The sequence below is a fragment of the Helianthus annuus genome, chromosome 10 (assembly GCF_002127325.2).
Source record: "Helianthus annuus cultivar XRQ/B chromosome 10, HanXRQr2.0-SUNRISE, whole genome shotgun sequence".
Taxonomy (NCBI): Eukaryota; Viridiplantae; Streptophyta; class Magnoliopsida; order Asterales; family Asteraceae; genus Helianthus; species Helianthus annuus.
The window spans coordinates 149,814,157-149,841,944 of record NC_035442.2 but is presented as its reverse complement, the minus strand read 5'-3'; the positions used below and the strand labels follow the sequence as shown (position 1 = coordinate 149,841,944).

Genomic DNA, 27,788 nt, shown 5'->3' with positions numbered 1-27,788 from the left:
GTCAGTTAATTTGTATTTACCAGTGTAAACTGACGTATTTTCCCAAAAGGTTAAGTGCAGGTACTACACGTACTAGGCTGGCTGTCTCCTAGAGCGTCCACAATAGTCTCGCAAGCTCGGACGACAATAAAACTGTTGAACAATTATCTTATTTTAATTGATCCGCCTGTGGATCCGTTTCAACTACTCGTGATATTTAATATTACATTTTATTTAAAGTTGAAATGAATCTATTTCTGCTTCCGCTGTGCATTATTATATTGTGTTGTTTGTCTATGATGATGCCAACTACGTCACCATACCCTCCACCGGGCCCACCGGTGACACGTGGAGATCGGGGTGTGACAGGTAGGTCAAACAATGCTGCCAGTAGTGGTTCTGGTCCTTCTTTGAATAATACTGTGAATGATAAAAATTCTAGCTCCTTGAACTCCATGAATGCTGATCAATTTTCTAAGTTGCTAGGTCTGCTAAATGAGAATAAAACTGATGACTCAAATAAGTCAAATGTTGGAGGTATATGCTTTAATTCCTTCTCTGAATATAAAAATATTTTCTGTTTTAACTCGAAACTTTTCTCTTCTCAAAAGCAAAACTGGATTATTGATTCTGGTGCAAACCAGCATATGGTTATGTCCAGTGATAATATGTTTAATCTGGTTGATGTGTCTGAATATAATATTACTGTTAAACATCCCAATGGTACTGATGCGAAAGTCACTCAGATTGGGTGTTTTGAAACTTTCTGACTCTGTCATTCTAAAAGATGTGTTTGTTGTTCCTGAATATTGTGTGAACCTTATCTCTGTGTATACGCTAGCTAAAGACAACAAGCTTAAGGTTGTGTTTGATGAAAACTCTTGCTATATTCAGGATTCATGCTTAAAGAAAACCCTGGTGACTGGTAGGCAAACTGAGGGTTTATATTTCTGTGGTAACTCTCTAAGTTCTAGTTTTTCTTGTCTAAGTATGGCTGAAAAAGCAAAGCTCTGGAATTCCAGGCTGGGTCACCCAGCTGAACAAGTGTTAAAGGTTCTTCAGCTTAAAACTGAGTCCATTTCTAATCCATGTGATATATGTCACGAGGCCAAACAGCATAGGTCACCCTTCCCTCTCAGTGACCATCAATCAACTAAGGTTGGGGACCTTATTCACTTAGATGTTTGGGGTCCCTACAAGGTCACTAGTGTGGAAGGATACAAATACTTTCTTACTATTGTGGATGATTTCAGCAGATCTGTTTGGGTTTATCTGATGAAATCTAAGTCAGAAGTTTTTGAAAATATAGAAAGCTTTTACAATCTTGTTAAAACTCAGTTTGAAGTCAATATCAAAATGTTTAGGAGTGATAATGGATCTGAGTTCACCAATTCTCAAATGACTACTTTTGTTAAACTAAAGGGTATCATTCATCAAACCTCTTGCACCTATACTCCACAACAAAATGGTATTGTGAAGAGAAAACACAGACACCTGTTGAATATTGCTAGAGCTTTGCTATTTCAATCCAATGTTCCTCTTAGGTTCTGGTCTGAATGTGTTCTGACAACATCTTACTTAATTAACAGGCTTCCTTCTTCTGTGTTACATGGCTGTTCTCCTTATGAAAAATTGTTTGGTTTCAAACCTTCTCTTGATCACTTGAAAACCTTTGGTTGTCTTTGTTAATTCACTGTTTTAAATAATCCTGATAAACTTGAAGAAAGAGCTGAAAATTGTGTTTTTGTGGGATACTCTAATTTTAAAAAGGGATATAAGGTGTGGAGTCTAGAACGGAAAAAATTCATTTTCTCCAAGTTTCCATGAAACCACATTTCCTTTCAAAAATGAATCACATGCTATTCTAGAAGGTCCAAATAACTTAAACCAATTAAATTTTTTTGACAACTATGAATTTTCAAGTGACCTAAATCCCAATGATGAAGAGAAGGTCCCCACTGACTCACCTACCCTGACACAGCAACACAGTGATGAGGTTGAATCACCTATGGATAGTGATGCTCAGCAATCATCAGGGACTGATGGTTCATCTGAGAGTAATGAGTCCCTAAGGAATGAAACTGGTCCTGTGAGGGCTGAGTCTAGTAGTGTTAATGACGAGTCAAACCTTCCTGAGGGTACCATCCCCACTAGAAGGTCCTCTAGATCCTTAACTGCCCCAAAAAGATTTGAGGACTTTATTGTTGGAAATGCTAGATATAACTATGATAAGTATGTTATACTAGTTTGCCAAAAGAAAATGTGTGTTTTGCTGCTAATATTAATAAACTGGTTGAGCCTTGTACTTATAAAGATGCTATTAAAGATAAACGGTGGGTAGACGCTATGAATGATGAATTGTCTGCTTTGTATAGGAATAACACGTGGGATATCGGTGACTTACCTAATGGAAAAAAACCTATTGGGTGTAAATGGGTCTTTAAAGTAAAGTACAAGTCAACAGGTGAAATTGATAGGTTTAAGGCTAGACTTGTTGCTAAAGGATTTAATCAACGGGAGGGAATAGATTTTGAGGAAACATTTTCACCCGTTGTTAAAATGGTTACTGTAAGGTGTGTTATTAGTATGTCTGTTCAGAATAACTGGCCGTTATATCAACTTGATGTGAACAATGCTTTTCTATATGGCAACCTTAGAGAAGAAGTCTATATGTCGTTACCTGATGGTTTAAGTGTTGAAAATCAAGGTAAAGTGTGTAAGTTAAACAAGTCTTTATACGGTCTGAAACAAGCTCCACGTATGTGGAATGAAAGACTGGTTCAGGTGCTGGTTAAAATTGGTTTTAATCAGTCCAAATGTGATCATTCCCTGTTTATTAAGTCTGTTAATTCTGTGCTTGTCGTTCTTCTTGTTTATGTTGACGATATTGTGTTAACAGGAAAAATTTAAGATGAAATAAATAAGGTTAAACATCTTTTAAAAACTGAATTTTTAATAAAGGATCTCGGTTTATTAAAATTTTTTCTGGGAATTGAAGTGATAAAGACTGTTGATGGTGTGTGTCTTACTCAAAGAAAATATTGTATGGATCTTTTAAATGAATATGGGATAAGTGGAAGCAAACCTTCTAGCTGTCCCATAGAACAAAATCATGTTTTGACTAACCTAACGAAGAAAGAGTCACAGATTGTTGACGTGACTCAATACCAAAAACTGATAGGAAAACTCATTTACCTATCTCACACCAGACCTGATATTGCCTACTCTGTGCATTATTTATCCCAATTCATGCATAAGCCTACAGAGGCTCATACTCAAATTGCTTTCAAGGTACTACGATACCTTAAAGGTGCTCCTGGCACTTGGATTATGTTTAAAAAGAGCCATGTTTTTCAGTTAACTGCCTTTGCAAACTCAGACTGGGCTAAATGTGTGGACAACCGAAGATCTGTTACTGGTTTTTGCATATTCCTTGGTGAATCTTTGATATCATGGAAAAGCAAAAAACAAAGCGTTGTTTCAAGGTCTTCTGCCGAGGCAGAATACAGGTCCATGTGCAGTGCCACATGCGAAGTGTTGTGGCTTCTAAATGTTTTGAGAGAACTCCAGGTTGACGTGAATATCCCAGTTCTGTTAAAATGTGATAACACTGCAGCCCTGTCTATTGCTGCCAATCCTGTCTTTCACGACAGAACCAAGCATTTCGAAGTTGACTTGTTCTTTTCAAGGGAGAAAATTGCTTCAGGGTTGATCAAAACACATGGAGTTAAAATTGAACAACAGCTGGCTGATATATTCACCAAAGGCTTGCTGCCAAAGGCCCATTCTGAGATGTGTAAGTCATTAGGCCTTTCTAATTTTTTTGCACATTTACACTGAGGGGGGACGTTAAAATACTAGTATAATTCCAGTATAAATGTGCCCTTTATTTATAAACTTTATATAAGTTATTCTGTTTTTAACCATTTCCTTTTATCTTTGTTTGTGAGGTTGGGCTCCCCTTGTCTCGGGCTCGTTCCTGCTGGGCTTCCTTCTCTTGGGCTTGTAGCCGTTAAAGACAGCCGGTGTCACGCTGGAGTTTTTAGGGTTCTAGCCCATATAATGGGCAGAAGGTTCCAGGCTTTCATCATCGGAGCATTTCATCCTTTCTTGCTCATCATTCACTACTCTCTCAAGTTACCCTATCATCACAAGTTCATTCGTGAGTCTAGGGTTATTTACCTTCTCTTGTATTAGATCATCCGGCTGGAGATCTTTGTTCATTGTTTGGTTGTTAATTGTGGTGACAAATTCGTTCTGTTTTTGTATTTGATTCATCATAATAAAAGTGTTTGATTATCAAGTTCTGACAAATAGCCTTTATTAGTCTTCCTTTATGCATTTTGGAAAGATTTTATGATATCACAAGGAGTTACGTTAGCGAGGTCAATGACTTGTCATCCTTAAATGATCGACATATAAATGTGGTAAGTGATGACGGGGGTAGCTCAAACCTTAATAAACCTGATTAGAAACACAACAGCTTAAAAGGTTGAAAGGTTAAAAGGTTCGGAAATAGTCCAACGGTCATGAACAGTAAAAAGACAAGTCAGAGCCTTGTCACATCACCCTCTGCGTGTCCAACACTCTCACAGCCGTAAAAGAGAATATGTGCACAGAGAACACTCTTTTACCCGCAGGTCCAAACCCTTCAACCCTCAAATGGGCAAGTCCCTCACTGTAGCCAAGGATCACTGGTCAAAGGCTTCCTCTTATAGAATATTCTTTCCCTATAAATGAGAGCCTCTTGCCATTCATTCCAGCCATTCCAGATCAACTCAGATCACCCTTGATCTCTGATCTTACTTCTTCTCTCTAGAACTTGCTCCATGCTTGTTCTATTCTCGGCTCACTACAATATTATCTCACTTAACATAGAAATTCTGGGTTGAACCCTTCAAGCCAGAATTCAAAGTGAATGATAACAAAGTGATCCGCCTCCACGTGCTACAAACGTGGGGGGACCCCACGACCTGCGTTAGGCTAATCGAACCCCTGAACCCTTTTACCCAGAGATATCGCTACAGGCCTTGGTCTTGTATTTGTTGCATCAACAAGTTGGCGCCCACCGTGGGGCTACGCCGCTTACTTTATCTTAAAGACCAGTTGTGTAGCTCCATTTTCTCTTTACATCATGTCTGAAAGCGAGTCTCTCGGTCAGGTAAATCAGGTTCCTAACAACACCGATTTAACACCAAGTTCCGGTCGGATCTCACCGGTCAAATCTACATTTCTTTCTACTCCCGGAAGTACTCCACCGGGATATGTTCCCGGAGTTCACTTCTTTTTAAACACCAACTCCATTTCCATCAGGGGTTGCACCAACTCAAATCGATGTAATGCATACACCGGAACGCATAGATCTAACACCCGAGGGAGTAGCTAGAAATTTCTTACAACTAAGATTTCTTCTCAACTAGCATGTGAGCTTAGAAAGGAAAAAAAAGGGTGAGAATAAGACTAAATTATGAGGAGTCTAAACCCTCATTATCACCTGGCCCTCCATTTCTTCCTTTTAGCAGCTCACGTTCAGCCACATCTTACCTTGAAGCTGGTCCTAGTGTGACAGACCAACCACTCAAGCCTTCAAGGTTTTGGGAGGCCAAGTCCAACCGTTTTTCCCTTATTTACCTCCCAACCCGTTACAACCGATTCACCTATGGGACATAAAACCACTTTTGATCAATTATGGCAGTCACTAGCTTCAAGTGTTCCCCCTCCCATTGCTACTTCGTGAAAACAAGCCATGGTCACCCTGCCTTTGGCTCGAGGTGCGGATATGAGGACATACATGGGAATGACTTTTATACAGTAAGCCTTTAAGGCTTTAACCTTATGACACAGATAATGGCATCTTTTATGAGTACCGTCAGAAAGCCTTTAAGGCTTTAACCTTATGCCCTAGCTAAGGACACAGATGATGGCACAATTTCCTTTGCAGCACGTGAAAGCTGGATGATGACACAGAAAGCCTTCAAGGCTTTAACCTTAACTTCATCAACCAAGTGCCAACCACTCACCAGGGTACCTCAAACGGTAACCCAGCTTCAAGGGTAGTAAAATACCTCTCAAAACCTTACAAGCCCAACAACTTGTCTTGCTTCTCCCAACAAATTGTTGAGTACGAATTTTAAACCCAGATAAAGATGCCATCACGGTACTAAAGACTACCTCCAAATCTTCTCCGGGACTGCAAGAATCGAAAAATGACCCAACTCCGAATGTTGTCTCATGTTCATGCAAACCCTTGAAGGACCTTCTGGCATATGGTTCAATGACCTTCTTGGACGAAGCGTTCGGACCTTTGACGATCTCAGCAAAAGTTCCCTATAACAACAGAGGCATGTCAATGACGCCACGGTAATCTTCCAGACCAAACAACGTGATGATGAAAGTCTCAAAGACTTCATCAAAAGTTACAAGAAGGAATGTTTAACTTACGCCGATGAAAAGATTAGGGTTGCAGGGTTCATGAATGCTATAAATTCCAAATATCTCACAAGAGACTTCAACAAATACCTGCCTAAAACCCTTGAAGAAACACTCGAAATGCCTGAAGCCCACATTGAGGAGAATAAGCTGTAGACATCAAAGAACAAAATAAAAGACTTTTAACTGGAGCTTCCAGTATGACTCTTATGACAAACGGTTCAAAGGTTCGAATTCCAGAACGCCTGAAGGCCGGAACCCTCCAAGCCAAGAAAAAACCATAAACTTTACAGCCTTAACCAAGGCTACATAAGAGATCTTGGTAAACGAAGAGGTAAAACACAGCTTCTGACCTCCTCAACCTTTGCCAAAAAACAAAATATTGGAATAATCAAGCCAGTATTGTGAGTTTCACGAATAGAAAGGTCACCATACCAATAATTGCTTCCAACCCAAAAGGAGGATCGAAAAAGCCGTCAACTCCGAACTTGCTCACTTGGTTAAAGGGGTCAAGGACAAAATGGTTGAAGAATAAAAGTAGGAAGTGAACATGGTCGACCATGAAAACAAAGCTTTAACCCTCTCAGCTGATGAAAAGCTTGAAACGCTTTAACCCTCTCAGCGACAATGAGCGTTCAAAGCTTCAACAGTCTGAATCCTCCAAAATCATGCTTGAGAAATGCTTTAACCCTCTCAGCTGATGAAAAGCTTGAAACTCTTTAACCCTCTCAGCGACGATGAGCGTTCAAAGCTTCAACAGCCTGAATCCTCCATCGAAGGTATTGCAGACATACCTACCAGGCCTTTAGGCCAAATAACCCCTAATGTTTGTTCAGCGAAAGAACAAAGGGACGAACCGAACAACTCACTTTTGCGGTGATCAATATCCCTTCCAACTATGATATCATCATAGGAAGGCCAGCGCAAGGTGTGTTCGGAATGGCAGTTATAGTTGGTCAAGGCACTGTGAAGTTTCCCACTAAAAAAGGGATAGCAACCCTTCAACCTACCCAAGAAGCTTTTGTGGTTGAAGGGGAAAGCTCAAGAAAGGACGAAGACGATGAACAAGGGTTGAACATAAACCCAAAATATTCTCAACCGGGGATAAGGGTAAACACTAACCTTTACAATGAAATCCTCTCATATCTTGAAAAGCTGCTCTTGCACTATGTATTTGCTTGATGCCCCGAAGACATGACCGGCATCCCTCATAGCATTGTTGAAACATGAGTTATGGATCCCACCTGATGTTAAGCCCATTATACAAAAGAAATGGAGTCAAGCCCCTAAAAGAAGCCTTGCAGAATGCCAAAAGATGGAAAAGCTTGTTCTAGCCGGAACCCTTCGAGAGGTCAAGTATCAATCATGGGTAGCCAATCCGGTAATGGTTTAAAAACCCGACAAGTCTTGGAGAATGTATATCGATTTTAAAGACTTGAACAAAGCACGCCCAAAGGATTGCTACCTGCTGCCCTGGATAGACCTCAAGGTTAACTTACTCACGGGCTTCTCGTGTTTTCTTGACACCTAAAAGGGTTACCATCAGATCCTAATGAAAGAAGAAGACGAATAAAAACCGCATTAGACACTGATAAAGACATATTTTGCTACCAAAAAATACCTTTTGTTTTAAGAAACGCAGGTGCCACTTATCAACGCCTGGTTGACAAAGCGTTTACCGAACAAACTGGCAAGAACATAGAAGCTTATGTTGAAGATTTGATAATCAAGAGCAAAACGGAATACCAAATGCTCAATGACATACAAGAAACCTTCCAAACCTCGAGAAAAATAAACATGAAAGCTTAATCCAGTCAAGTGCTCGTTTTTAGGGCACATCATGGGGAAACAAAGCATAAAAGCTAACCCTCAAGGGATATGCTAACAAGAAAGGCTTTCGATGGAAAGCTTACAGCTTTGAAGCGTTTTACCTCAAAAGGAAGCCTTCAATCAAATGAAGCAACACCTGGCTTCACTCCCAACCATTTCAGCTCCGGAAACAGGAGGAACGATCTCTGTCCACCTTTCGATCGCTGAAAAAACCATAAGTACGACTCTAATCATTGAACAAAATAAAGTTCAGATACCCATTGACTTTTTCAAAACTTCAAAATTAGCAGAAATCAAATATTCTTCTTCGAAAAAACTTGCTCTAGCCCTAGTCCAAACGGCTAGAAGGCTTCGAAGGTACTTTCAGTCACACCCGATACAAGTGGTCACTGACTAACCTATTAAGAATGTGCTTAAAAATCACCTACGTCCCGAAAAAAGTTGTTAAAGCCCAAGTCTCAGCTGACTTCATCATAGAAGTCCCTAAAAAGTTACAACGGAAGTCAATGCAGCCTCCACTCAACCTTCCGACCCCCATGCTTGGAAGCTTTTTACCGACAGAGCTTCCAGCATTGAAGGGTCAGGAGCAGGGCTAGTTCTAATTGATCGTAATGAATTGGAATTCATGTAGCACTTCATCTTGAATTTCAGACTATAAACAACGAAGCTGAGTATGAAGCATTGATTGCTAGGCTCAAGCTTGCAAAAATATGGGTGTTAAAAGGCTTCAAGTCTTCACAGACTCGTTGCTTGTTTCATACCATGTAGGTGACAACTACATAGCCATAGAAAAGGAGGTTCAAAAGCTTCAAGTCCCCACAGACTCTCTCAAGCTTAGACAATAACATCTACATAGAAAAAGAACCCAACATGAATAAGTACCAAAATAAATCAAAGGAATCGATTAACACATTTCAAACATGTGCCATCAAATAAATTCTAAGATCTCAAAACAAGAGAGCTGATGCAGTAAGCAAGCCTGCATCTCTTACGTTTGCACATCTCACCAAGAAGATACTAGTTGAGGTATTAAAAATACCATCCATCCAAAAAAACACGAGTTTCAAGATGTGATCACCGAAGAAGGGCCAAATTGGATGACTCCCATTGAAAAGTTCCAAAAAAAAAACGGTGAATTACATAATGACCAGACTAGGGCTGAAAGGGTTTGTATCAAGTCAAGGCAGTATGTGTTACAAGGATATATCCTTTACAAAATAGGATACCTTGCACCACTACTTCGATGCGTTGACCCAAAACAAAGCCAATATCTGATCAAAGAGGTTCATGAAGGGATATGTGGAGCTCATTGTGGCCCAAAATCGGTAGTGTCAAAATTGATGAACCTCGAACACTTTTGGCCTTCCATGCATCGAGATACCTTCGAACAACTGCGAAAATGTGAAACTTGTCAGTTACATGCTCTGGTGCCCAAAAGACCCAAACATGACCCCGTTTCCATCTCCTTGGCTTGGCCATTTCACAAGTGGGGTATAGACATTGTTGGTCCATCCCCACTAGCCAAATGAGGAGTCAAGCTCTTATTGGTAGCCGTGAACTACTTCACCAAGTGGCCAAAAGTAAAACTATTGGCAAAAATCTCAGGGAAACATGTCATTGATTTCGTTTACGAAAACATAATCTGTCGTTTTGGGCTCCAGGGGTACTAATCACGGATAACGGGAAGTAGTTTGCCGAGAAGCCTTCTAGCTCCTGGTGCAAGGAGTTCAGAATAACTCAAGTATTCAGCTCGATAGCTTACCCATAATCCAATGGCCAGGTTGATAGGATAAACCACAACATTGTTGAAGGGATTAAATCTCGATTAGGAAGATACGACAACAACTGGCTCGAATAGCTTCCCAATGTGCTATCAGAAATTCGAACAACCAAGAAAACGGGCCACAAGAAAACACCCTACAGCCTAGTGTTTGGATCAGAGGCTGTAATCCTAGCCGAAATTGGAGTAACAACACAAAGAACATTTAACATCAACCTCGAGCCAAATAAGAAAGAGACGATGTTGAATTTGGAACAACTCGAATAGGCTCGTGATTAAGTAGCTATACAAAAAGCAAGGTACAAGCAAAACATGGAATTTCATTACAATACACGGGTGAAGCATGAACGCTTCAAGCCTGGGGACCTTGTGCTTCGAAATAATGAGGCCGGCAAGAAAGAAAGCCAAGGAAAGCTTGGCCCTAAATAGGAAGGGCCATACATTATCCTTAAAGCCCACAAAGGGGGATCATACAAGCTGGCAGGCCCGCAAGGCAAAAAGCTTCCCCGCCAATGGGATGGCAAAAACCTTGAAAGGTTACATGTTTAACCAAAACGTGTTACAAATAGTTCCAAAAAATTGTTCTATTCCCCTAGTAATCGAATTACTTTGAAATAAATGAACGATGAATTGAAATTTGTCTTTCTATCCTATAATCAGGTTGAGAACCTAGCAAGAAACTCCATGGCAAGGGCCATGTAAGGGGATGAGCTCCCAGGCCACATCGCTCAATAGGTTCAAGGGTTGAATGGACCTATATAAGGGGTGAGTTCCTAAATCAATACAACTCCATGAGACTCATAGAAATCTTGAAAAACATGTCTCATAGACGGGTTTGAACAGCCTACACCAAATGTTCCTTAAGCCCCAACATTGGCTTACGAACCAAAAAGACTCTAAGCGAATGTCATACATAGGATAGAGGTTGTATCTTCTTGTTAAAAATATCCTAAGGCTAAGTGACTGCAGCACTGAACCCTTTAAGGTATAAATAACATAAGATGCACCACCCAAAACAAAGACAAAAAATACAAAACCAATGAAAACACAAGGGAATAAATAGAACAACATAGCAAGATAAGTTAAAGATAGCAAGGGCCATACTGGCCATCAAACATAAAACATTGTCCACAAGCCTTCAAGGCTTTAACCACCGGGGGATCTAGACGATTCCTTTAAAATAAAACGATATTCAAACAAACAACCCATAACATTGTTCGACATGCTAAGAAAGCTATGAATTAAGGTTTCTTCTTCACTTAGCAACGTCATGGATGGTAGACTTTGATGCATCATCCTTCTTCGAACCTCCATCATCTTGGGTCTTTTTAGCCTTCCTCTTTTTCCCTCCCTGTTGCACCCGCTGCCTCGGAGGCTTCAAGGCTTAAACCCTTTGAGCCCTCAAACACCTTCAGAACACGTTTCCTCGCTATCTCCGAAGCAAGGACGTTTCTTCGAGAGGGACTTCAACACTTCATTACAAACAACCTCATTAAGGCCCTGTGGTTTTAGCTCCTGCAAGACAAGCAAAGGTTTACCAAAACACTTGGAGACTTCACCCACATAAGGGTAAATAATATGCCCTACCTTCAAAACAGTTTCCTTGAAGGCTTCGAAGGCTTTGGGTTGAAAAAGAGAAGACTTTTCCTGAGGCTCCCCAGGTTCACAAAGCTTTGTAACCAGCAAACAAACCTTGGTGTCTCACATCAGCAAGAAGCTCGATATACACATCACCCAAGACTTTGTTTGAACTCTGACGAATGGAGAAGATAAGTAACCACTTGCTGGAATCCATCCTCAATGAGCCATTTATTATCACCAGTTTCCTGGGCAAATGAAGCCTTTAACCCTTCTTTCTCCTTTAAGAAGACTCTTTTTTCTGAATCTCCAAGGCAGCCTTATCGATCCTGACTTAAACCTTGTCAGCCTCCAAGCGTTTCTCCAACTCAAACATATCAGTCTTGTGCGGGAACAAAATTACTCAAATCTTCAAACAGCAATGCTTTCTCCTTCTCAGCATAGCCCTTGGCTCCTTTCAAAACAACCATTGAAGCTTTCATCTCATCCCTCTTTTTCGAAAAGACTTCATATTCTTGCATCTTTTTGCGAAATCGGGATACACCCTCTAGAAGCAAGGCAACAAGGTTGCAAGCACCCATCATCACCTTCGAGATCATCAGGTCGTCATCCATAGACGAGCAAAAACCTCGTACAATAGGAGGAGCAAAATGGTAAAAACATCCTCACAAATGGATGAATACTTGAAGCTGTCACCAATTGTGAACTTCCAATCCGGCACATAAACCTCTTCGGGATTAACATTGGTGGAACCTTCACCACCTTTCCCGAAACCCTTCAAGCTTACAAGCTTCTTACCCGCTGCTTTATTCTCCTTACTAATCACCAAGGACAAATCCTCGTGTTTTTTCCTCAACCCCAACGTCCAAACGTTTGAAGCCTCTATAACATCACGCAGTTGCACTAGCTCAGAGGCCGATGGATGGTTAGCTACCTTTAACATACGTCGGGTTAAACAACGAATAGAAGCTTTGGAAGCACCGAACCTAGTAAAGCCTTTGACATTTGTAACATTCTCATAACCTGAACCCTCGAACCTGTGTTCAGCACCTCTGGCAATAACATCTTCCCCAGGGGATAGCCTCAGCATCCTCAAACACAACATCAGAGGTATCATCACTCTTGATAAAGAATAAGGCAAAACATTATACCCTGATCATCCCTCATGAGAACAAGGCCACGATCCGGCTTGTCCCACTAAGTGCTCACACCCATCAAACACTAAATAGTGTTTAGGAAAGGGACGAAGCCTCGAAGGACACTTCCTAACGACTTTTAACAACCAATTATTCAGTTCAGACTCAAATGGCTCAAGATCGTTTAACACATCATCAGAGTGCCTCACAACAAGCTCGAAGGGAACAATAGACTCAAAAATCCAGAAAAATTGGTCCTTCCAAGAACCAAAGGTAGTAACCATTGAGGAAGTCAAACAAACATCAACTTGGGATATCTCAAACGTGACCCAATCGTCGTTCTTGGTCAAACGAAAGAAACATCGGAACAACAACGATGGGTCATACCCTATCATAAAACCTCAAAATGTAAAATCCCAGCAAGATCTTGAGGATGTAACTGACCAAACGACACACGATAATACTCTAAAACATTCAGAACAAAGACTGAAAACGGATGACGCAAGTTGGAATACTCAACAATAAAGAGCAATGGAACCAACGGGACACTAATCGATCGATTTGCCAAAACCCAGAGCCACCGGATTAAACTTCAGATCGATCCCCCATTCTTTACAAAAAGCCTCAACTTCCTCTTAAGTGAGACAAGTTGAATCCTTTAAGCCTTCAAGCCTTAAAACCTTGAAGCCTATCGCATCTACTATCATTCTGAAATTCAAATCTCAAAACTCAAACGCCTTAAAGCCTTGAAGCCTTTAAGCAATAAAAAATAATGTGTAAAAGTCAGAAGCATTTGAGCTTACATCCCAAACACCTCTGACTTGGGGGGCTGATGACGGGGGTAGCTCAAACCTTAATAAACCTGATTAGAAACACAACAGCTTAAAAGGTTGAAAGGTTAAAAGGTTCGGAAATAGTCCAACGGTCATGAACAGTAAAAAGACAAGTCAGAGCCTTGTCACATCACCCTCTGCGTGTCCAACACTCTCACAGCCGTAAAAGAGAATATGTGCACAGAGAACACTCTTTTACCCGCAGGTCCAAACCCTTCAACCCTCAAATGGGCAAGTCCCTCACTGTAGCCAAGGATCACTGGTCAAAGGCTTCCTCTTATAGAATATTCTTTCCCTATAAATGAGAGCCTCTTGCCATTCATTCCAGCCATTCCAGATCAACTCAGATCACCCTTGATCTCTGATCTTACTTCTTCTCTCTAGAACTTGCTCCATGCTTGTTCTATTCTCGGCTCACTACAATATTATCTCACTTAACATAGAAATTCTGGGTTGAACCCTTCAAGCCAGAATTCAAAGTGAATGATAACAAAGTGATCCGCCTCCACGTGCTACAAACGTGGGGGGACCCCACGACCTGCGTTAGGCTAATCGAACCCCTGAACCCTTTTACCCAGAGATATCGCTACAGGCCTTGGTCTTGTATTTGTTGCATCAACAGTAAGAAAACTATTTAAGTGCATTTCTTGGAGCAAATGGTTATCACTATTTGAATGGTGATACAATACCAACTTGCACACGGCTATACAAATGATATCTTTTAAGCCTTAGCACATATCACTTCTATTGGTTGAATCAAAATGGTAAAAAAATGTTTTAGTTTAAATGGTTGAACCTGTCTTTTTTTTTTTTTAATTCAAAAATTTTGGTTCGTATAATTATTTCTTAATTGATAGAGGTGGTTCATGAATATAATTCATGTACACAGTACAAATACAAAAATGAATACTAAAAGTTACGGTCGGTTTTAAGTTTCAAACAATCAAACGAAACATTAAAACATCAACATATGTTAACATCTCCTCCAAAACCAGAACTACAAGGACCAATGCTCATCCTAGGCAATTCTCTTTGAAAAACTGTACATCTTTAGCAACATATGTTAACATCATTGCAAATACGTCCTGCTTGTGTTATGCGCATATAATGTATATATATGTGGGCGCTCGGGAGGCAAAAGTGAAAGTACATTTATTTTAACGTTATTTTACTAATTTTGTGAAAATAACGTTAAAAGAGGGGGATGGTTACTCATGCATCATGTAGTGGCGTTGATAGCCGAAAGACAAGAGAGTACATACACTAATCGGCCTTTGTCTTAATTGCTGATTGTTATGTGCCTTATGTCCAAGGCTTGATGCAAAACTAATATCGAGCCGGGGGTCTCGCTGGAAGCAGCCTCCTCTCTACTCATACGGGTAGAGGTAAGACTGTCTACATCTTACCCTCCCCAGACCTACCTTAGCTTTGCTATTAGTGGGATTTACTGAGTATGATGATGATGTCAACATCATTGCAGATACTAGCATGTGAACATTGTTGCTACGGAAATTATCCCAAGATCATGTTAGAGATGAACGTACTAGATCCAAAACCGTAAAATAAATATAAAAAACTAGATATAAAACAAAAAAGAGACAAAAAGGAACATACACATAAGTGTGCACGTTCCCACAATAAATAAAACATTTCGTTCAAACTTTTTCAGCACTTATATTATTCAAATAATTTTATATTTTACTTAACTGGGACACATAGTGTAGATCTAACTAAAAGAAAATAATAACAGAAAAGAAAAAGAAAAAAAGAATGGTAACGCCGACGCGATATCGATGTGAAATCACGCAAATATAGAGATCCGATACCAGAAATATCAATCGAACCTCAAAAGCTTTTCTGATAGTCCATCGTCGTGGAAACCCTAACGACCTCAATCTGACCGCCGATTTTTTCTCACTTCACTTCCGGATCTACAAATGGTGACTTTCTTTCTGCTCTCTCTCTCTCTCTCTATATATATATATATATATATATGTATATATGTATGTATCTGTCTATTTAGGCTTGTTTTATGCTGAAATAGGTGTTATTGTCGAGAAAGTTTGTGCGTAGGAACTTGATTAGCTCCGTTTAACTAATTCTAGATGTGGAGGTTTGTTTATTGTGGAAATTAGTTAGATCTGTTGATGGATGTATGCTTAATCGTGTAATATGTGTGTTATTGTGTTTTGTGTAGAGTTTGTTGATCTACTGTGTTCTGTGAGTAAAAGAAGCTGTTATTGGAGCGTGATTTTGTGTAAAATGTTAGCAGTTTTAAATTTGAGAGAGAGAGAGAGAGATTATCTGCAACTTGATTAAACTAAATATTTGATGAATTGTTCGCCTAGCGGTGAGGAATTTACTCGGTAGTTGTAAAAGGATGTCATTCTGATGAGTTTTAGCCTTTAGGTAGTGTTCGTTTCACAAAATAGATTGGAATATGGATGGAATTGGAATGTAGATTTCATTTCTTATATTGTTCGTTTCAACAAAAGAAGGAATTGGAATTGAACAAAAACATAAGAAACGAAGTCTACATTCCAATTCCATTCAGTGAAAAGAACACACCTAAATTCCAAATCAAATTTCAATTGAAACGCAAATTCCACTTCCAATTCCATTACATTCCACGAAACGAACGCAACCTTAGGTTTTGAATTAAGTGTAATTTGTAGTATCTGTTTGGTTTGTGGCTGCTCTATTACCAGTTTGGTAAATGTTTCGGAATAAAGGATAAATGTTACAAGCCAATTCGAGATGGTTAATCTCTCAGAAATTGACAGAGAAGGAAATGCGACTTTGAACGCTTTTTCTAATATTCTTCATTCATAACATTTACTCGAACTAATAGGGCTTTTATAGCCTTACAATCAACGAAATCAACTAACAGGACACTATCCGACTTAGGCCTGCCAATCTAAACTAATAAGATTCATCAATAGGAATTTAAGGAAACATGCAAAAAAGTAACGATCTAGTAAACCAGAAGAAATGAACTATTAAATCAATTAGTGCTTAATTAACTAAGAAACTGCATGCATGGAAAAGGAACACATGGGAGATGCACGTAACAATAAAGGCCTAAAGTTTTAAAAGTAGAATGCAGGGATTCATTCTTTGAGTTTGAAACACCTTACTTAAGATCACATAATACTTTATTTGAATTATTGCTGTTTGTTGAACCTGTTACAAATTTACAATGCACTGCGGTAGAAATAAGTAATCTCTTATGATTTAATATTGATCTATCTTGTAGGTTTGGTGATAAACATTGCAGCATAAGTGATTTCGGTTGATTGAAGTTTGGGAATCGTAACTGCTAGTTAGCTACTTAGTTATACATTCTCAACGTTAGACAATGGCTTTGAAATTCATCTCTAAAAGGACTTATTTGGTTCTTTTCACCTATGCGGTTTTTCTCGGGCATCTCTGCACCGGTTTTTATTTGCCTGGAAGCTACATGCGTACATACTCAACAGGTGAGGAAATACTCGCTAAAGTCAACTCGTTAACATCCATCGAAACCGAGCTTCCATTTAGTTATTACAGTCTACCATACTGTACTCCCTCTGGCGGAGTAAAAAAAAGTGCCGAAAATCTAGGAGAGTTACTCATGGGAGATCAAATCGACAACTCACCCTATCGTTTCCGAATGAACGTCAACGAGTCTGTTTTCCTTTGCACTACACATCCATTGAGTGAGCATGAAGTAAAGCTTCTAAAACAAAGAACACATGATTTGTATCAAGTTAATATGATTCTCGATAACCTACCTGCAATGCGGTTTGCAAACCAGAACGGTGTTAAAATCCAGTGGACAGGGTTTCCGGTTGGATTTACGCCTCCTGGAAGTAAGGATGATTACATTATCAATCATGTTAAGTTCAGGGTGTTCGTACACGAGTATGAAGGTACCGGTGTGCAGATAATCGGTACGGGTGAAGAAGGAATGGGTGTGATATCAACTTCCGATGATAAAAAGAAGGCTGCCGGATACGAGATTGTCGGTTTCGAGGTTTTCCCGTGCAGTGTTAAGTATGATCCTGAAAGAATGGCGAAACTCCATCGATATGATCAAGTGGATTCGGTAAACTGTCCGTTAGAGATGGAAAAATCTCAAATAATAAGAGAACAAGAAAAAGTATCGTTCACTTATGAAGTTGAGTTTGTGAAAAGCAACGTGAGATGGCCGTCGCGTTGGGATGCGTATCTGAAAATGGAAGGTGCTCGTGTCCATTGGTTCTCAATTCTCAACTCGCTAATGGTGATCTTCTTTTTAGCGGGTATTGTTTTCGTTATATTTTTACGAACCGTGAGACGTGATCTTACGCGATATGAAGAATTGGACAAAGAATCTCAAGCGCAAATGAACGAAGAGTTATCGGGATGGAAACTCGTTGTCGGTGATGTGTTCCGTGAGCCAAATCACTCGAAACTTTTATGCGTGATGATAGGAGATGGAGTACAGATTACGGGAATGACAGTTGTCACGATCTTATTCGCTGCATTTGGGTTCATGTCACCCGCTTCACGAGGCATGCTTTTAACGGGAATGATAATTCTTTATCTTTTCTTGGGAACCGGAGCTGGGTATGCTGGAGTTTATTTATGGAGAACGATTAAAGGTACTTCAGAAGGATGGCGATCGGTTTCATGGTCAATCGCATTTTTCTTCCCGGGTATTGTTTTCGTGATTCTAACCGTATTAAACTTCATTCTCTGGGGTAGTAACAGTACCGGTGCGATTCCCATTTCGTTATACTTCATACTTTTATCGCTTTTGTTCTGCATCTCGGTCCCACTCACTCTCTTAGGAGGGTACCTAGGGACCCGTGCTGACCCGATTCAGTTCCCGGTTCGAACCAATCAAATCGCTAGAGAAATCCCCGCACAAAAATACCCATCGTGGTTACTGGTTATCGGTGCCGGAACTCTTCCTTTCGGGACACTTTTTATTGAGCTCTTTTTCATTCTTTCTAGCATCTGGCTAGGAAGATTCTACTATGTGTTCGGGTTCTTGCTTGTGGTTCTTATGTTGTTGGTTGTCGTGTGTGCTGAGGTGTCGGTTGTTCTAACCTACATGCATCTCTGTGTTGAGGACTGGCAGTGGTGGTGGAAAGCGTTCTACGCTTCTGGTTCTGTCTCTCTTTATGTGTTCTTGTATTCCATGAAGTATTTGGTTTTTGACCTTCAGAGTTTAAGTGGGCCCGTGTCGGCTATACTGTATCTCGGGTACTCGCTGATTGTCGCAATTGCAATCATGTTGTCTACTGGCACCATTGGGTTCATTACATCGTTCTTATTTGTTCACTATTTGTTCTCCTCGGTGAAGATCGATTAAAGGGTTGGTTGTGCAAAGTTTTATAGGCAGGCAGGCTTCAGTTTCGAATCTGACATGTGTTCATCTTTGAAGGCCTATAAATTTTTCGGCTTATTGAAGATTAGACGAATATATTTTGTTTTCTGTTTTAGTTTTCTATGACTTGTTATAATTGCAAGCTCTTGTTTGTTCCAACATTTGAAGAAATAGCTGTTATATGATTTCTTAAGTTGAATATGTTGCGAGTTGTGTGAAAGCATTCTTAAACTGATACTACACGTTTCACATCAAGTATGTATAGCACATTAGCGCCCAAGTATATATCAATTACTTTTCCGCTAAGGCTACTCGGTGTGGTTGGCAAAGGCAAGCAGGCGTTTTCAGCCACGTAGGCAGAGGAACTTGCTGAGAGATAAGAATCGATTGAACAAGGAAGTTTCAATCAAGATCGCCATGTATTGTCAACTTGGAATCGCTTGTGAACTTACCGAGAGATAAGAATCGATTGCGTATTTTTGAACAGCCGCGTCGGCTGATCGGTCGTTTGGTTGGGTAGTTTTAAAAAGATTTTTAAATTTTCAAAAGGGTATTTTTGTCTGTATGTGAAATTTTATTAAGGGTGAGGGCATATGCAATTTTAGATTTGGATTGGGTAAATATAAGTTTAATATAAACACTAATTGAGATTGATGTTTAAATTATTTACAATTTATAACTAGGTATAATTTTCTCTTGTTAAATCTTATGTTTTAGGTGTTTAATACAAAAAGTTATAAATTTACTTATGTTATAAACAAACAACTTCATTTATAAGAACTGTTTTTATTTTTAAAACCTTCAACCGTAAGTAAAACATAAAAAAGAGGGTCTTGATGACGATACTCTTAACTGGGCCCGGTCCAATGGGTTGCAGCCCAACATGTTTAAGCTTAACAACACATAGTGACCCATCAGGAGTCTAGCTCATATATAAAGGTCACTTTGAGACGATATTTCTGGCTTTCTGCATACACTCTTGGGGCCGTTTGACAACTTCTGAATGTGTAAGTGCTGAATCAGTAAAAGGTTTGAACCATTAAGTGATGAACCAGTAAGAGGTCTGAACCATTAAGAGCCAGTATAATGCTTAACCATTCGGAGACATATATCTGATCAATTCAAATAAGAGGTCTTAACCATTCAGACTCTGTATAATGCTTAACCATTCAGAGGCAAATGTCTGAATCATTTAGACATCTGCTCTCGAAACAAACAGCCTGAACCATTAAGTGCTAAACTGGTAAGAGGTCTGAACCATTAAGAGCCTCAGTAAGAGCTAAACAAACAACCCCTTACTAGAAGATTTCCACCTACACACTGATTACCTCTCATCTTCTCTATTATTCCCATATACAGTGAATACACATTCACACACTTGTCAATTGTCCTATATATTAATAAGAGTATGAAATAAACAGTACTCTAGTTATAATGATATTGAGACTGACTTGAGTGTCGGAGGGTGATCCCCTCGACTTCAAGACCCTGTCTAACGAGCTTTTCATAATGTTTACAACATCACTACAAACATGATGAAGAACATTAAGTGTGACTGATTCATCTCTCGATTATTTTAACGATTTAGGAATCTGTAACACCCCGAAAATGGGTTTGGTGATCAAACCACATTAGCACTAAGAGATGGGTAAAATACCGTTAGTGGTAAAACTTACCCGGTAAATATTAGGATTTAAATAATTAATCCTAATATTAAATAAGAAAGTGAATAAAAGCTTTTAAGGGAATAAGATGGATAAAAGGCCCGAGTTAACGGGACCTAAAATAAACTTAGTCATAAATATTCCCGAACCCGCTAAGTTAACTAGGAATATTAAACCTAGTTAATAAGTGAGAATATTGTTGAAAATAATTAGGTTGTGACCTAATTAATAACTAACCAAACACGAGGGGCTAAAGTAGGATAACTTGAAAGATTGTTTACTAATAACAAAATAAAACACACACACAAGTGTGTGTTCTGGATCGAGTTCAAAGGAGCTCCAAGGAGCCAAACCCTAACATCTAACATAATCATCAAATTGAAGGTCAAAATGAAGTTCAAATTCACAATCAAACATGAATAAACGATCACCAAGTCAAGGGGATCGTAAGGTATGTCGAATTTCTAACATTCATGAAGTTGTGAAAAATAGTTAATCTTGCATGATGCGATCTATGTATGGATTAGAGGAGCTATGGCTAAATTAGTGATGTAGATATGCTTAGGAACTAAACCCTAAGTGAAATGCATACATATGATGTTAAGATTTGAATGATTTGATGATTTCCCATATATATGTTAAGTGGGTTTTCATGATAAAATGATGAACACTTGAATTTGAGTGTTTAATTGTGAAATTTGAAAGATAGGATGCAAGACCTAGATGTTGTTTATAAACACTTGACATAGAGATTTGATTCTTGACGTAAATCTTGGTAAAATAGCTAGTTATGAACTAGTTAGTAAACATGTAGAATTATGCCCGTTAGGTGTTTGTTAAAATGCCTAAATGAGAAGTAAAGTGTTGAAATCCAAGTGAAACGCGTAATTGGCAAGCTTGACTGATTACATGAGATATGAGATAAAACGGGTTGTAATCATAATATTTATTTGCCTTAGTCGTGCACATTATATGATCAAAGGTAGTCGACTTTATAAAGTCGGACTAACCTATGATGAAGTCAAATAGAAGTTTCGACATAAAGTCCGTAAGATGAAATAGTCATAGTAGTGATGACTAATCTAACCATCTTACGAATTATGATGTTAGTTTGACTCTTGACAAGCTAGACGGAGGCTTGGGAAAAGAAGCGGGTCAAACGAAGCAAGAATGGCGGAAAAGCATAATTCGAATGCAAGGTAAGTGTAACTTACACTAGTCTTAAATTGTGGAATGTTTTCTTATCATATAAATTATGAATGAGGTGTCTAAACAATTGAAATATGATGTTCCGTCGTGTAATCGAACGGAACAAGAAAATCAAAGATAAATGGTCAATTCGGCCAAACGGGTTAAAAGGTGTAGATAACACCTTTTGACTATATAGACTAATGATTCTTTTGTCGAGTCATATGCTTACAGGAATAGATATCCAATGGATATTCGCATCGATCTTAATTAGCGAATATAAAGCAAGGTATTAAGATCGGGTCTATTTGTTGACCCGAGCCAGGTACGCTTATTTATGATGTATGTAAAAATACTAATTTGGTCGAATAATTAGTGATAGCCCTTCATTGTAAAAGAAGGACCAAAATCGACCAAAATGCCCTTGTAGGCTAAATTGAACAAACAACCTTTAAAGGTTGTTTGGAAACGAGTTTTGCGATAAGATAAATACTTAGAATAAGTATAGAAGTTGAAGGGGGTATTGTTTTTAGTCAAACGGCACTATTGAGCTTTGCCGTAAAATATTGATTTTAGAGGTAAAATTTGGGTTATATAAGATCACCATAATAAACTCACCTTAAATGCAGCCGAGGTGGGGTATTATAGGGTAAGAAATGTGGTGATGGAATACTAGAAGAAATCGAAAGCGTTTTTAGGCTTGAAAATGCTTAAATACCCTTAACGGGTCAAAATAAACATCCGAGTGAAAATGGGTTTAATTTGAGTAATTAAACCGGCGATTAAAATCTAATATGATAGGCAACATTAAGTCGAAGGAGTATATGTGATATAAGGGCCAAATAAACATGTTTGATGGTGAAATCACAAACGGGTCAAAATTGGCAAAAAGGGGAAATAAGCCGAAGACTTAGAAGTCTTAAAATTTGTTAAGTCGAATGTCGGATTTTAACCTCATAAGATGGAGGATTAAATTACGGACGCGTAGGAAAAGGAATCGGGTAAAACGGATCAATAACGAAGGAGTTATGGCCGTTTCCGTAAAAACTGGCATAGCTGAATTTAGCTGCAGACCTGCTGATGCAGGGGCCACCGTAAATTACGGTGTCCACCGTAATTTACGGTGGAGTTGAAAAATGTTACGGTGGATCCCTCCTGGTTTACGGTGGGGGCCTGTACTACCAGTGGCCACCGTAAATTACGGTGCCACCGTAATTTACGGTGGAGGTCAGGTTGAAAACTTTGTTTTGTTATCAATTGTTTCTCGAACTCGTTTAGACGCGTTTTAAGTCCCGTATGACTAAAGCATTTCATGTTTATGAAATGTAGGTACATTTTGGATGCCGGAAGACGATCAAGCATCATCGAAGAACCGAACACTATAAAGATTCATGCTTCCGCACATTGTAAATCGATATTTTAAACGACGAATTTTGTCACAGTAGGCGGTGTACTTGGAAATTGTGAAAGTTATAATTAACTCGTATTTTCTAAGGATACTTTGTAGGAACCGTTCGCGTAATTGAATAAAATAAAACAAATTTTATTATACTGATTACAATACAAAAAGAAGAAAGCAAAAATACAATACAATTACAACTGAAATAAAACCAAAATACAAGAATGGGGTAGAAGAAGAATGGCTGAGGCACGTGTCCACACGCTTCCCTTAAAACAAATTCCGAGTCTCCCAAGAGTACTCGTTTTGTTTCCCAGGGTACAACAGCCTAAGCAGCGTACTGCCGGAGTAGATGTACAACCCGAAGGTTACCTTGAAAGCTGCAAGAAAATTCTGGAGAGAGAGAGTTTTGATTGCTGTTGTGTTGCTGGTGTACATCTGAAGTGGGTATGGAGCTGTATTTATACAGCTCCTAGGTTGAAACAGTCAAAATGAATTAAATGAGAGGTTTAAATTGCATTAAACGTCTTCAATGCAATTTAATACGTCATTTAATTCTCAGTCAAAGCCTATTAACTCGTCAGTTACGAAGCTGGACTGAAACTGCCCTGTCATTCAATGCTGGAAGCTTCTGCGCGCGCGCGCGCCCATGCGCGGTGCGCCATGCGGCGTGCGGCCTCTTGGCTCACTGCCGTGCGGCGTGCGGCCTCTTGGCTCACTGCCGTGCGGCGTGCGGCCTCTTGGCTCACTGCCGTGCGGCGGTGCAGCTCAAGTCCGTCCATGCGGCGTGCGGCGGTGCAGCTCAAGTCCGTCCATGCGGCGTGCGGCGGTGCAGCTCAAGTCCGTCCGTGCGGCGGTGCGGCGTGCGCCACGTCACCTGTGAGTCTATACGTGCGCGCCACACAGTCGCGCCGTATTGGCTCACTCTGGTGCGCCGCACACGGCACAGTAGGACCCATGCACCATGCTCCCAACCGCGCGCCTCGTGTACCCGCGCGCATGCGCATGACTGCCACGTCATGCGCCGCATTACCTACCACTTGGTCCTTGCAACCCTTGTGCTTCACCACGCGCGCGCGGTCAAAAATACAAAGGCGGCTCTCAAGCGGCTCGCGGCGATGCGAGCGTGCGAAGTGCAAAGTGCGCCATCAAAGCGCCACATTGCGCCTCATCGCCCACGCCACGCGCGCGCGCGCGCGAGCGTGTGCGAGTGCGAGTGCGAGTTAGGGTGCTCCGCACCCTTCGCGAGGACACTAGTGTGTGCTTCCATGAAACAATAAGGATGGAGAGTTCCACCTTAAATACCCATTTAAGTTCCATCTCTCCTCCTATGTGGGACAAGGTGCTACTTTCCCTTTAGTTTCAACATTGAATGTTCCAAACACCCAACTTTGAGCATCGATATCTCATTCATCTTAGCTCGGTTTTGGACGTGGTTTAGTTCGTTGCGAAGCTCTTCCAACATAGAACACAAACCCACAAATAAATACATAAAACCCGCTCATTTTATTATATTTATTTCTAGTCCAAAATAGGAAAAAATCATTTTCCTATATTTGTGAAAAATGCTATTTTCACTTATTTTCCAACAATCCCCCACATGAAAAATGCTATTTTCATCAAATTTCCAACAATCCCCCACATGTATGGAAATGGATCTTTTCCTTACACTTTTCAGCGATAAACTTCGACAGTTGAGTATTGCAAGATAGGTAGGTTGAAGCCTTTGAACCTTCTTTTGTGAAGCGCACTTAGCTTACTAGCGGTGTGTAGACGCGATGTCCTTGAACATACCCCCATTTGTGTAAACGACACTACACTTCACACAATACTCTCCCTGGTTTGGCCAACTCCTCATTGTCGTGTCCTATTATGGTCCTGGAACACTAGCCTGGTTCTGCGAGAGCTCTAGGATTTGCGCACCCCACAAATCCATTTGAAGCGACCCCACTTCTCTCTAACATAGGTGATTCCCATGAATCATTAAAAGCATCATGGTTATTTGATTTCCCAAAATCATTAACCTTAATATGCTTAACCTCACTTCATGTCACTGATTGGAATGGACTAGGAAGTATATGTAACTCCCTTTTATTTAGTTTGGGGTACTCCCCCACAGTGACGCCGTTTTGGTAATATGATTAAGTTGTCCTATTGAACTTAGATCTTGGGATCTCCAGTCAACTAAGTTAGGTTTCCCTCATATTCCCATTTACCACGGGCTTTAGTCCCATTCCTCTTGACGACGTTTCTACTAACTCTCTGCTTAAGCCTTTTGTAAACGGGTCCGCAATGTTATCCGCTGATCTCACATAATCAATTGTGATAACACCCGTTGAGAGTAGTTGTCGTATCGTGTTATGTCTACGTCGCATATGCCTTGATCTGCCATTGTACATCAAGCTTTGAGCTCTACCAATCGCTGATTGGCTATCACAATGTACACATATGGCTGGCAAAGGCTTTGGCCATCTTGGAATATCTTCCACGAATTGACGTAGCCATTCCGCCTCCTCGCCTGACTTATCCAAGGCGATAAATTCAGATTCCATTGTGGATCTCGCTATGACTGTTTGCTTAGAAGACTTCCAAGCAATAGCAGCTCCTCCAAGTGTAAACACGTAACCACTTGTTGATTTGGAATCTTTATTATCCGATATCCAGTTTGCATCAGTGTATCCTTCGATCACTGCTGGTTGTCGGGTATAATGCAGTCCATAGTCTCTTGTGTATCGTATGTATCTTAGCACCCTCGTGATAGCCTTCCAATGATCCGCGCACGGATTGCTGGTGTATCTACTTAGCCTACTCACCGCGTAAGCCAAGTCGGGTCTAGTACATGTCATTAGATACATTAGACTGCCTATAATTCTTGAATACTCTAACTGAGCAACTCCAACTCCTTTATTCTTCTTGAGATGTTGGGAGGTATCAACTGGAGTTCGAGCGACACTCGTATCTCCCGAGTTGAATTTTTCAAGAATTTTATCCACATAGTGAGATTGACTTAACACAAGACCTTCTTGGGTTCTTATGATCTTTACTCCAAGAATCACATCCGCTAAACCCATGTCTTTCATGTCAAATCTCGCTTTCAACATGCTTTTAGTAGCTTTGATAATTTTATCATTACTCCCAATGATAAGCATATCGTCTACATAGAGGCATAAGATGACATAACCTTCATTTGTGTCTTTGAAATAAACACATTTGTCGCACTCATTTATTTTGAAACCATTGTCAATCATGACATGATCAAACTTTTGGTGCCATTGTTTTGGTGCTTGCTTCAAGCCATACAAAGACTTGACGAGTTTACATACTTTACCCTCTTGACCAGGGGCGGAGAAACCTTCAGGTTGCTCCATGTAAATTTCTTCTTCTAAATCGCCATTTAGAAATGCGGTTTTAACGTCCATTTGGTGAACTTCCAAATTTCGTAAAGCCGCTATAGCAAGAACCAATCTAATCGAGGTTATGCGCGTCACAGGAGAGTAGGTATCAAAGTAATCTAGACCTTCCTTTTGTCTAAATCCTTTAATCACCAACCTAGCCTTGTACTTATCAATACTTCCATCAGTTTTCATCTTCCTTTTGAATATCCAGCGATATCCAAGTGGTTTGCAACCAGGTGGAAGATCTACTAACTCCCAAGTATGATTTTGCAATATAGAATCTATTTCATTTCTTATTGCTTCTTTCCATTGAGGTCCTTCTGAAGAGGAGACCGCTTCGCGATATGTATTGGGCTCGCCCTCAACCATATAGCTAACGAAGTCTGGACCGAAGGATTTTTCAACCCTTTGCCTTTTACTTCGCCTACGATCGCTTTCTTCAACCTCAGGTTGTTCATGTGTCTTATCATGAACCACCTCATCAACTGGTGTAGATGAACTTTCACCTACTTCAAAATTAGGTGTTGATGACGTTGCATGTGTTTGTTTTCTCAAAGGAAACACATTTTCAAAGTAAGACACAACGTTAGAATTCACCTCCATAATAGTGTTTACGTGTACATCAGGATTCTTGGACTCATGTACAAGAAAGCGATGTGCACTACTTTGATGTGCATACCCAATAAATATGCAATCAACAGTTTTGGGTCCTATCCTAAGAGCCTTAGGAGGTGGTACAGTCACCTTTGCTAGGCACCCCCACACTTTCAAGTATTTGTATGAAGGTTTCTTCCTTTTCCATAACTCATATGGAGTTTCGTCTCTCTTTTTGAGTGGTATCCTGTTCAGGAGATAATTAGCCGAGAGAATGGCTTCCCCCCACAGTTCGTGGCTCACCCCAGAACTTATCAACATGGCGTTCATCATTTCTTTCAAAGTGCGGTTCTTTCGTTCTGCCACGCCATTTGATTGTGGAGAGTAAGGAGGTGTACACTCATGTACAATGCCACTTTTTGCGCATAACTCGGCAAAAGGTGCAACATATTCGCCTCCTCGATCGCTTCGCAAAGCTTTTATCTTCTTTTGAAGTTGATTCTCAACTTCATTTTTATACAAGATAAATTTACTTATTGCTTCATCTTTACTTTTTAGTAAATATACATAGCAATATTTAGTACTATCGTCAATAAACGTGATGAAGTACTTATTTCCACCTGTTGT

At 40.0% G+C, this 27,788-nt stretch overlaps 1 protein-coding gene and 1 long non-coding RNA gene across 2 annotated transcripts; both read left to right on the top strand.

The window, feature by feature from the left end:
• The first annotated feature begins 15,233 nt into the window (after positions 1 to 15,233).
• LOC110886024 (transmembrane 9 superfamily member 12) lies at positions 15,234 to 19,155 on the top strand. The gene is made up of 2 exons (XM_022133779.2): positions 15,234 to 15,505; positions 16,822 to 19,155. Exon 2 carries the CDS (start codon positions 16,924 to 16,926, stop codon positions 18,904 to 18,906), a length of 1,983 nt encoding a protein of 660 aa, XP_021989471.1. The 5' UTR covers positions 15,234 to 15,505; positions 16,822 to 16,923; the 3' UTR covers positions 18,907 to 19,155.
• Positions 19,156 to 20,946: 1,791 nt separating this feature from the next.
• LOC110882923 lies at positions 20,947 to 23,143 on the top strand. The gene is made up of 3 exons (XR_002560296.2): positions 20,947 to 21,036; positions 21,696 to 21,784; positions 23,103 to 23,143. It is a non-coding gene; the product is annotated as an uncharacterized LOC110882923 (long non-coding RNA).
• Positions 23,144 to 27,788: the final 4,645 nt, after the last annotated feature.

Excerpts from the sequence above, each read along its gene's own strand:
- LOC110886024 (XM_022133779.2), top strand. The coding sequence starts at position 16,924 with ATGGCTTTGAAATTCATCTCTAAAAGGACTTATTTGGTTCTTTTCACC.